Source organism: Aptenodytes forsteri, unplaced genomic scaffold (assembly GCF_000699145.1).
Source record: "Aptenodytes forsteri isolate BGI_AS27 unplaced genomic scaffold, ASM69914v1 Scaffold57, whole genome shotgun sequence".
Classification (NCBI taxonomy): Eukaryota; Metazoa; Chordata; class Aves; order Sphenisciformes; family Spheniscidae; genus Aptenodytes; species Aptenodytes forsteri.
This window is the reverse complement of record NW_008796220.1, coordinates 4,165,703-4,176,915: the sequence shown is the minus strand read 5'-3', so window position 1 is coordinate 4,176,915 and position 11,213 is coordinate 4,165,703. Positions and strand designations below refer to the sequence as shown.

The window sequence follows — 11,213 nt, the reverse complement described above, 5'->3', positions numbered from 1 at the left end:
TTTTTTTTTTTTTTTTTGTTCCCCTTCTGAATATATTCTTGCTGGCTGATAGCCCAGAATAGGTAGCAGAGCAAAAACGAGGGCTTGTATAACATAGACAAGTGGTTTGTGTGCCTGGCTGTGCTGTTGAAAAGCGTTAGGGTCTCTGGTCTTTTTACCTTCAGTGTAGGAAAGCACCTTTGGAAATTCAAGGTAACTTTGGCTCGTTCCTCTCTCTCCCTCCTAACTCGGCCTGCAGCCGTTTGAAGATGTTTTTTCTATTGCTTTGCATGTTGTATGAGGTTGTGTCAGCCTTTCTTTTGATATGCCTTTTGTTCTTGGTGTCTTATCTCCACTGGCATAACTGACGTTAAATCCATGGACCAGAGGACTTCTGGAAGAAGTGGAGGTCCTGCTTGGTAGATGGGGCTTCTCTTGGGGATGGAGCAACCTCGATACAAAGGAATTGAGGGAATAAAGTCCCGGGATCGGAAATAGGTAGAGATAAACAGATTTGTAGCCATCATCTATCCAAGGCCAGCTGGGTGCAGTTCAGTGTCTAAAAACTGGAGACCTTTTACCTGTATCTGATGCAATGAGGAACTGAGTTACAGCAGAGCTCCTCAGAGAGCTTAAAAATAGCAGCAGGTTTTCTCTCCTGTTGCTAATGCATCTGGTTTAAAGTGGGTTCAGATGTGGTTGGAGGCTTGAAGCAGAACATCCCCTTGTGGTCTCACCAAACCCTACGCTTGCGCAGGGTTATAAAAAATCATGGAAGGGCAGAGGGGCTGAGAAATAGTCCGGTAACACCTGCTAGCCTGGATTTCATCCCAGCTTGGGTAATTTAGAAAGGTAACTATTTGAACAAATGCAGATTAATAAATACAGAGGAGGAAAGTTTTACAGGTCAGAGCTGCCACCTGTGTTGTTTTTGTGTTCTTGGCAAGTGCCTGGCTCGTGCTGGAGCCTCTCAGCCTTGAAATGCAAAGCTGGTCTGAATTCTCCTGGGGTGGCCAGGTAGCACGTACTGCTGAAACACAATTAGCAGTATTTACCACCCTGGCAGGGTTGCAGTGTAAATGATGCTTAGTCTCACCGAGAAGCGTGGGGTCAAATTTAAGGAATTACAATCGTAGCTGGCGATGTGTCCGGAGAGCGTGCTGCCATCTGCACTGGTTCTTTTCCACCCCAACCTCACTGAGCTCCTTCCCCTGCATGTAGAAACATCTCTGTGGTCCTGTGGCTCTGGGATGTGCTTTGTGATCCTGCAAGGGATCGCCGACAGAGAGGGCTCCGGTTGCGCGCTGTTGTTGACTAATACCTCCCGTCTGTCTTCCAGCTGCTCACGCTCCTTGGCACTGCTGATGGTCAGTCGAAGCTGACCTCCGAGCAGAATGCCATCAGCCTCTCCTCTGGCAAGTACCGCCACTTCGACCGTGCCACCAACAAAGAGCTGATCTGCGACAAATGTCCTGCAGGAACCTATGTGTCTAAACATTGTACGAAGAGTACCTTAAGAGAGTGCAGCCCTTGTCCAGATGGGACCTTTACTAAGCATGAGAATGGCATAGAGCGGTGCCACCCTTGTAGAAAACCCTGTGAACTGCCAATGATTGAGAAAACTCATTGTACTGCCTTGACTGACCGCGAGTGCATTTGCCTGTCTGGTACGTTTCAGACGAACGATACCTGCATCCCTTACACGGTGTGCCCGGTCGGCTGGGGCGTCCGCAAGAAAGGAACCGAGACGGAAGACGTTAGGTGCAAGCCGTGCCCTCGTGGTACCTTTTCTGATGTGCCTTCTAGTGTGATGAAGTGCAAAACATACACTGACTGCTTTGGGAAAAACATGGTGGTCATCAAGCCAGGGACGAAGGAGAGCGACAACGTCTGTGGTTCTCCAGCGTCTCTTCCGAACACGTCTTTGACTTTGTCAAGCACCGAAGCGGGTGAAGAGCCCTATGAAGTTCCACCAACCGCTCATCTTCCCAAAGGTAATGTCCACCACTGACACACAGACGTGTTTTTGGTCGTGTGATTGCGTTCCTGCCTTGGTCAAGGGCGGCTTTAGGCTGTTAAAGGGCAGCCTGCTCTAAAGCGTGGATGGTGGTTTTGCTTCGCGGCCAGGAGGCAGCTCCAGAGTGCACCAGGTTGCCCTCAGTTGTGTTAAACCACGTTTAATAACATTTTCACTGAGACTGCAGTCATGATTAGAATCCTGGCTGTCCTACTGTTTGGACTGAGAGGACACCGCGTTCCCCAGCCTCTTTTCCCGTCTGTGTGTTGTGCTGGCACAAGCCTTTGTGCATTTGTGGCAAACCTGAGCAGAGTGCAGCAGGAAAACCCTGGCAGGAGAAGAGCTTTGCTCCACTAGACTGCTTCCCTGATGGGTTCACTGCTTTTGTGCCCATGCTTTCCCTGCTGCAATTTGCCCTGTACTGAGCCAGCGTATTGGCTTGAATGGGATCCATTGCCAAAACAGCCCTCCAGGAGCCTAAGCTGTGCCGTAAATTTTTTCTTTAACCTCTAAGATTTCTATTAATTATCACTGCTGGGGAGAACCAGGTTGAATTCTCCATTCTCTCATTTAATTGAAAATGATATATCGTCGCAGTCTTTAGGGAGATGCTTTATCCATGGCTGGTTGCAGTGGTGCTGTAGGACCCCGTTTGAGGTGGTGCTTAACACTCTCCGGGAAGCAGCCCCCTTACAGTGTCTCAGATGGGGCATTTTAATTAAAAAAATGCAACTTTTGATGGCCTGAACACCTGAGTTGGTAAATACAATGGCAGGGAAGTGTTGACAATGATAGACTCCCAGTGCTTCTCCTTTGTTAGGTCTCAAAGCTTGATACAATGTTGGTGTGTCATTGGAAGAGGATGGGAGGGTGTTCCCTGAACTTTGAAATCAACTGTGTAGACAATTAGGTAAAAGTTAAAGCATTTTCCCTGTTTGTATCCTGGTCAGAGTGTTTTGGGTAACCAAGTCAGAGGCAAAAATCAGGTTACAGGTGGTTACACCCACTCTCTGGCTCAATGGGGATGAGACATGATCTTCAAAAGCCGAGTTTCCAAAGTAAGGTCTAGTTTTTGCCACAAAAGCCCTTCCTCTTCTCGCCAGGCTTTGATCATGCAGCTGGCTCGGACCTGAGAGCTGTTGGTTGATAAGAAAACTCAGTAAAGATGGAAAGTAGCTCTTAGTGGGAGGTTGGGTTGCTTCTGTTGCTTCAGAAACCTTTTTTGTAGTTGATGCCTCCACAGCTGCTTGCAGTGCTGATAAAAAAGTTTGTGCTTCCTTAACAAAACCCAGTAGAGAGATACTAAGCCTCCAAATTTTCATGTGTTTCTAGCCCAAATACCACATTTTCCACATTCGGAATGAAACCCATGTTCATAAACCTAAGAAACCTCAAAGTTGTAGGTTTTGTGAGAAGTACTGAATGTGGGACAAACAGCGATTGACAACATGCCTTTAATCACTTGGGTTTTTTTAAACAAACTGCCACTAGCCTTAACCAACAAGGGTCAGTTTTATCTTGAACCTATCTCTGTAACCGTACCCATCTGTTCCCAGAGCCAAACCTCAACTTCACCTCTTCCCTTTCTCACTGCCTGGCGTTGGGTTTCTGTCTCCTGGCCAAGCAGGTGCTCAGGCAGGTCTTAGGCTGTGACATGATGCCGTAACACATCTCCGGTGCCGTGACACTGAATTCTCCTCTCCTTTCGCAGGTTTGAACTCTTCAGTTCCCGATTTTGTCCCCTCTCCTGTGCCGCGCACATCCAGTGGCACGGCAGAGCCAGTGGGCTGGTACAACGAAACCTCGGCCAACGAGACGGACGGTGCCAGTGGGACACTCGCAGGCTCCGGCGCTGCCGGCCAGGCACAGAGCTACCGGCACAAGCAGACAAGCCAAGCACTGGAGAAGCAGCCGTCACTGGAGATGGCGGGGGGCGAGAAGTCCAGCGTCCCATACAGGCCTCCCCGGCGAGGTCCGCAGAATGTCCACCAGCATTTCGACATTAACGAACACTTGCCGTGGATGATCGTCCTCTTCCTGCTGCTGGTCCTGGTGGTTATCGTTGTCTGCAGCGTCAGGAAGAGCTCACGGACTCTGAAGAAGGGACCCAGGCAAGATCCCAGTGCCATTGTGGAAAAAGCTATTATGAAAAAGTCCACCACCCCCACGCAGAACAGGGAGAAGTGGATCTATTACTGCAACGGGCACGGTGAGCAGTAGCGACCGGGAGCTGTAGGGGGTGGCATCCTCTGTGCTGTCCTGTGCAGTGCTTTGGAGGGGCCACCCCCACGTCCAGTGACTGGTTGCTTTTCTGACTTGCTGGGTCTTGTAGCAAGGACAAAGCCCATATGCTGGTTCCTCAGATGTTTCTTCATCCTTGGCTTCTCCCCATCCCTGTTCCCATGGTGTGTCCCTGCTCCTGAAGGAAGAACTAGTGGAGGGAATGTCACCTGCTCACCCCAGCGCCTCTTCTCTTCCCACCCATCCTTGGTAGAAGGATCTTGAATGAAGGCGCTTTTTTTTTTCCCCCCCCCTCCTCCCTCCCCTTTCCACTTTTCTTCTGTTTCACTCTCTCCGTATTTTCTCAGTGACTCAGACGTGGGTCTGGTTGTCTTTCGTGTCATCCTTTTTCCCTCACCCTGTCTGTTTCTGGAAGGCTGAGTCATCCCCTGTCTCTTGGCAGCGCCTCAATTTCAGGTTCTTAGCCCTAAATCCCGACTGCTGGCTTGTGTCCCCAGCCCTTTGCCCGTGCTGGAGCCAGGAAGGTTGTCCTTAAAGGCTGTGTCATGGAGGCGTATAGCTCCATGAGTGTTGTTGTGAAGTCTTCCTGGAGGCTCTGCTTCGTAGTGTTTTCTGTTCTTTTGGTGGATGACTTGCTGCCAGCTTTTTGATGAGACTTTAAAGATGACCGGTTGTAGTCATTAAATTGAAATTTGTAAAAATCAATGATAAATTAATGGTGGCATGAATGTGAGCACCAGGCAGCCATGATCTCCCTGGTAGGATGCATGGTTCTTCCTCTGCAAAGCTACGGTGGCAATTTTGACCCCCCTTATCCTGTGCAGACAGACAGCACTGATGAGTCCTCACTTTGGGTTGAGGTTGCTCAACCTTAAACATCTGTTCAGTTAACCTTTAGAAAAGCACATTTAACAAGGGAGGGCCAAACAAAGAATGGATTGAAAAAAGAGTGGAAGGTTTAAGAGAGATCAGTGCTTGATGAAAGTCATCCTTGAGTGCTTAAATACAAAGCAAAGAAGGCTTTGAGTAGGGCATCTTCTGTCATGTACTCTCTTCTTCCTGCTGATTAATAGACCTACACTTTGTTTGCCTTTGTTAATGCATTTATAGAACCAGTAAGGTCTTGTTGGAATTAGTTTTGTGCCTTCTCTTGTGTTTGTGCTGCCTTATCAGTTTCCTTTTAACTCTCTTGAATTCTTGGGGTGCGCTTTCTTGAGCTTTTTCCCTTTGCGATAACTTTTTCCAGTAACCCCTGTACTCCATTGTCCCTAAAATCTGTGGTACCCAACACGTGGTCCTTGGGGTGATGGTGAGTGATCTGCAAGAGGGTTGCAGAATCTTATTAAACATCCTTATTTGTGGGCACTACCAGAGATACTACAAGGCTTTGGCCATGGTTCATTGGCCAAAGCCGGCTGGTTGTTACTAACTTGTAGTAACTTTTTTCCCCATGATCTTGATTACCGGTTGATTGAATTTCTCACTTTCCTATATTTTGGAGCAGCAAGTGTTGTTATCTCAGAGCAGTGGCTGAATTTGAACAGGGTGGGGAGTGATCGAGTGCAGGGACCAGACCAAGTTGCTCTGAGCAGGTGCAGCTCTGGTTTCTAACCTGGTGTTTCAGACCCGGTGCCAAAATGCCTGCGCTGCAGCTGGCCCTTCTCCTGGAGGCCACGTTAGAGCTGCCTTTGTGGGCAGTACTGTGCGTTTGGTCACCAGGCATGATTCAGGTTAAAGAAACCGCGCAGGTAAGAGAAGGTGATACGTGGTAAGCAACGAGACTATGTTAGCTCATTTAGGTATAACCCCACCTCCCAGATCTTGTCATCCTTTGGGGGACAGCATCATTCATGGGTCATCCTGTGCTTCCCAAGATGAGTTGTTCTGGTCCTCTCTGTCATCCTTTAACAGCTGAATTCAGCTAGTGCATCAAATTCGCAAGATGTTTGCTAAGTTTTCCCCTTGTCTTGGGGAATCAACTGGATGTAACAGCAAAAACCACACTTAGCTGATAAACTGGCCCAGTATCTGATCAAGCTGCTCAGGTCTGGAGTGAATTGCCCCGTTACTCTGGGCTCCTGGCTAGGCGGTTCTGCACATCCCTCCCAGTCATTCTTGCAGTAGTTATGCTGGTTCCATATTGGCATGGGTGGCTGCATGACTTCCTCCTGCCACTGAATGTCCTCAGCTGAACTCTGTGCAATGAAGGCAGACAGATGAGCGCAAACCAATTAATGCTTTGTCTTGCTTTTAGTGCAGCTCTGGTGTTGCCTCAGTCACGTTGCATTAGCTAGAAGGCCCTTGCTCATTAGTTCTTACTTGGTGGCGGTGCTCTGTCGTGTCAGATATGGAAAGTGCTCTCCTCCTCAGTGGTGTATAAATCCCTCTTTGGTTTTCCTATTGAAACGTCTGGCTCTTAAGACCGTTTACTTGAAATGAGAGAAGATGTAGTGCCATAGAGGAATTGACGTTTTATTTAATAACTGGCCGTACAGCTAAGAGGTACTGCAGAGCTGCAGCGTCATGGCTTAGCTTTCTGCTGCTCCAGCAGTGTTTGTACCCAAATCATGCTTCATCCTGAAGCAGCGTTTCAGACAAGGGTGAATATAGCCAGGAACAAACTTCAGGCTGTTGCAGAGAGGAAATCTTTCCCCTCCCATGCTGCTAGCACAGATCCCTCCGTGGTAGGCAGCCAGAGCAAAGCCTCCGTAGATGTGACAACCACAGCTGCTCCCCAGGTCTTCAGGTGTCAGCCTGGTTTGTGGTTGCACTAGGGGTGTGGAGGGCAAGCAATTAGGTTTAAATCATCTTCTGGGGCTGGGGGTGAAGCCCTGGGGTCTGGTGCTGGCAGCGTGCCGACGTCCATATGACCTCCCCACCTATACGTTGGCTGGCCATGCCAACAAGGAGTTGGGGCGTGTTTATTGCCTGGGCGAAGCCTGTGTACTTAGCTGTTGAGCACAGTCTCCCCCCGCTTCCTCCTAGTTTACCATCTCCTCCCTCCTAATCCTTTCAGTAAACAGCTTTAACCTTTGAAAGGGAAGACCAGGTCTGACGTAGGTGCTGCAGCCTCTGCTTGGAGGAGCTGTGCTTGGGCGGCTGCCCTTGCACCAGCACCCCATGCACCTCCCGTGATGCCAGATGGGAGCACAGCTGGCATCCAAGGCTTTGCCCTTTTGGAGGATTTTATTACCAATTTTTATTACCGATTTCTTTAAGCCCATCAGTTCTGGGTGAAACATGGTCAGGGTGACACCAGCACTGCTCAGTGCTGGAGCAAAGACATCTCGCTGTGATTTGGCTTCTTCCTAAAAGAGGAGGATTTTAGGGTGGAAGCAGTGGGTCAAACTCTTGCGTGGTTCCTGATGGCGCTTGATATACTGAATTGCTTAAATAGTTGAGATATGTCTGCGATCCTGAGCAGCAGTTGTTGTTGTGGGGCATTTCGCTTGTCCTCATCTTCCCGTAGCTGGTGTCTATGCCCTGTGCTCTCTCTGGTCATAATACATGCCTTAAATAACAGCCCAAACCTAAAAACAGCAGTAGCTTGAGAGGCTACTAAAACAAGACATGTGTCCTTAACATGGACGTGTTCCAGCCAAGACAGCAAACGCTGATGAATCTCACTGAATTAAACGGTTCAGAGGTCTGGGAAGAGTTTGCGATGACTAATGGCTTGAGTAATGGCTCCATGTCTGTCCCCGTGCGTGTCCCCATGGCAGGGGCTCTCCCCAAAGCCCTCAGATCTCGTCTGTGCAGGATCTTGAAAGTGGAGCAGCATCAATGGTGCAGCTGTGGTTGGAGAAGCTGGACCTCTTGCTGCTTCAGCTGGCTCTTAACTTTCTAGCCCTGCATATGGGAATCCAAAGGGAAAAAGCAGTTTGCCAAAGATGTCCAAAGAAATTATCAGTGTGGTGCCTGAATGACGTGGGTACTAGGCCGACAGTGCTCTGTGGTTTTAACCTTGTATGACTACTTTCTTTTAGAAGATCAAGAACAGCCTACACACTGGAAACACTTTCTTCTAAACAATCCCTTTATTTTAGCAAATACCCATTTCATTTCTTCAGCTGTTTCCAAAGGCAAGGAATTGAGCTTGTAATAAAAATGGAGAATAGAAGCCTGTCTCTTGAATGTCTTGGAAATGCCAAATTTGGCATCAGTCTATGCCAAAGATGAAGATGGGCCTGAAATAATCTTGCAGAAATTGCTGATAGTATTGCCTTTGACTTTCACCCATTGAGTAGCAGAAGATGGAAGACAAGAAACTCTGTAAAATGTTACATTTTGGGGTAAAACCTCCTGTGTATAGAAGAAGCTGCCTGACATGATGTGCCAAGAGGCAAGAAGAGAATTTGATGTTGGGTTTGTTTTTTTTTTTTCTGGAGTTGAAAGAACAGATCTTGGCAGCGCTGGCCTGGCATGAGATGCCACTTCCCTTTTATTTTTCTTCAAGTCTGGTAATTGCACATTATTGCAGTGGGTGGTGAAAGCAAAGCCAGGAAGCCTCTGGTTAGATAATCAGAGAAATAAACTGTTCTGCAAAAGCTGTTTGCAGCCAAGATGGAGCTGAGGCTTGACTGCAGGTAGAAGAGCATGCACTGAAAATGGCTCGGGATCAAAAGCAGAGTAGGGAGTTGAGGGATGATGCTGGAAAGATGGGCAATGTCGGGATTTGGGAGTCTTGGTTGCTCAGCTGTCGGGATGCCCACTTGCCATCACGTTGGGAGCCAGGATCATCTTGGTTGGCAATTTGTAGGGAAAAGTCCTTGGCTTGCAGCTCAGTTGCTGTAGGACCAGGGCTAGGCTTGAGTTTGGTCTGCTCCAGAGGAAGTAGGTGAGGGTGTTGAAGAGGGACCAGAGCCTCACTGGAAAGTCCTGTGCCATGGAGAACCTGACCCTGTGCTGCAGCTCCAAAGCATCCCCATGTGAATATAACCAACGGGTGTGTTGGCAGTATGCATCGGGATGTCTTGGGTCATTGCAGGCTTGTCCTCACGTGGAATCAGATACTCATTTATGATTAGTGTTGGAAGATGCTTATCGGAGTAAAATTACTTGATTCTTTTTCTTCTAAAGAGACAGCACATTGACTAAAAAAGCCCACACATAACTGTAATCTTTTCTATAGATCCATCACCTAATGAAGGGAAGCTTCATGCTACATTTGCTCCAACACGGGCGCAATGCTCTGCTTCGGGGTGGGATGAAACAACTCTTCGTCTGCAGCGCAAACCTCTGCCATGGGAGCTTTGGGGTGACATCTCATGAGTTTGAAACACTGTCTTCCTCAAACTACTCAACTTGAAACTTTGCTCAGGTTTGCCCCAAACTCATCCTTGACCTTTTGGGAAGCTGCGTGGTTTCCAAAGGGCGTATGCAGGAGCCGACAAAGACTTCGTGGTGAAAGGGAGCCTTGGAAAATGCAAACAAGGGAGGCTGCTGTTCTGCTTAGAGAGGTGGAAACCTAATCATGTGCAGGTTTATCATATCCTGCTCGGCAGCCTTATTGCATTAGCAGGCCTGAAGACCGGTGCTTGATCATTTTTAATGTGTGTTGCTACACGAGCCATCTATCCGCAACGTGCGCAGGGCTGTGCGGAGCTGCCCTGGGAAGCTGGTACGTTTGCTCCCAAATCTGGGTTCAAAAAAAAAAAAAAAAGGAAGAAAAAACCCAAACTGTCCCATGGTCAAAATTCCTGGGTGGCCTGGATTAATCTGTGCGGAGCTGCCCTGGGAAGCTGGTACGTTTGCTCCCAAATCTGCTTCAAAAAAAAAAAAAAAAAGGAAGAAAAAACCCAAACTGTCCCATGGTCAAAATTCCTGGGTGGCCCCTGGATTAATTTAATAAGGGATCGGGATTTGTGCCTGCCTGTTAACGTGTAGGGCCGAGTGTTAGAGGCAGGGCAGCTCTGCAGGGAGAGGAGGGTTGTCCTTGTAGAAAAACACACCGAGCCCAGGGTTTGTTTGGGTTTTTTTTTGCCAAAACCCCAGCACCGGTTTCTGCACCGGGAGGGCTGTGATTTCTCACATCAGTAAGGCTCTCACACATAACTCCTCGAATAACAAGGCAGACTTTTTTTTTTCCTCACTCACCAAGGCTTTGTCTGGGGGGGGCAGAATGTGGGAGGCGAATTTAATCCTTGGGTTGGCATCTGCGGGTGTCTGGATATTTATATGGCTCTGGCTGCAGCAGTGTGCTTGCCCAGGGTTACCAGCTGTCTGAGAGGGTTATAATGAAGATTAACTCTGTGAAAGCCGTTTAAAATTTAATAATTACATAAAATACTTATGCTGGCTGTTCCCTTTTAAACCAAAGGAAGTGCAAGACCACTCTGCAGGTCCCCAACGCCAGCACAGGGAGGCATGCAGGGAGAGCATCTCGTGGTGGTGGGCAGGAGCTCGTGTGGGTCCCCGGAGGGTTGGACCAAAGGTGCTGTTATAGAGGTGACTTCCACGTAGCGTGTGGTGGGAAGGGAGGTCTTGTCTCATGCTGACCCTCAGGTTCCCAGGTCTGAAACACGTTCGTAACCGCATGTGTCTGATCACAGACCTTCCTCGACTGCCTGGTTTGGTTATTTTCCAGAGACCGTGTGGGAAGTGTTTGTCAGGAGTCCCTTTCCTGCCCTGCAAGATTTTTAAAAAAACAAACAAACAAACATCGCCATTTAGTGGTTTGTTGCCCAAACAGCAGTTGCTGAGGATGTGAAGCACTGGCTCCTGGGAGGGTCTGATACCAGCACTGTCCTCCATGGGAAAACTAGCAAATCGCTAGCAAGTCTTCGTAAGAGTGTCCTTTCCTCCTGTCTGGACAAAGGTTCTTGTTAGAATCATGGAAAGGTTTGGGTTGGAAGGGACCTCTAAAGGCCATCTAATCCAACCCCCCTGCCGTGGGCAGGGACATCTTCAACCAGATCAGGTTGCTCAGAGCCCCGTCCAACCTGACCTGGAATGTTTCCAGGGATGGGGCATCCAC

General features: G+C 48.5%; 1 protein-coding gene across 1 annotated transcript in view; it reads left to right on the top strand.

The window, feature by feature from the left end:
• The first annotated feature begins 1,309 nt into the window (after positions 1–1,309).
• Positions 1,310–11,213, top strand: part of TNFRSF21 (TNF receptor superfamily member 21) — a 30,895-nt gene continuing 20,991 nt past the window's right edge. The window contains exons 1-2 of the mRNA XM_009288986.1: positions 1,310–1,973; positions 3,708–4,205. Coding sequence (XP_009287261.2) covers positions 1,589–1,973; positions 3,708–4,205 — 883 coding nt within the window. The 5' untranslated portion in view covers positions 1,310–1,588. The remainder of the gene's footprint in view (positions 1,974–3,707; positions 4,206–11,213) is intronic.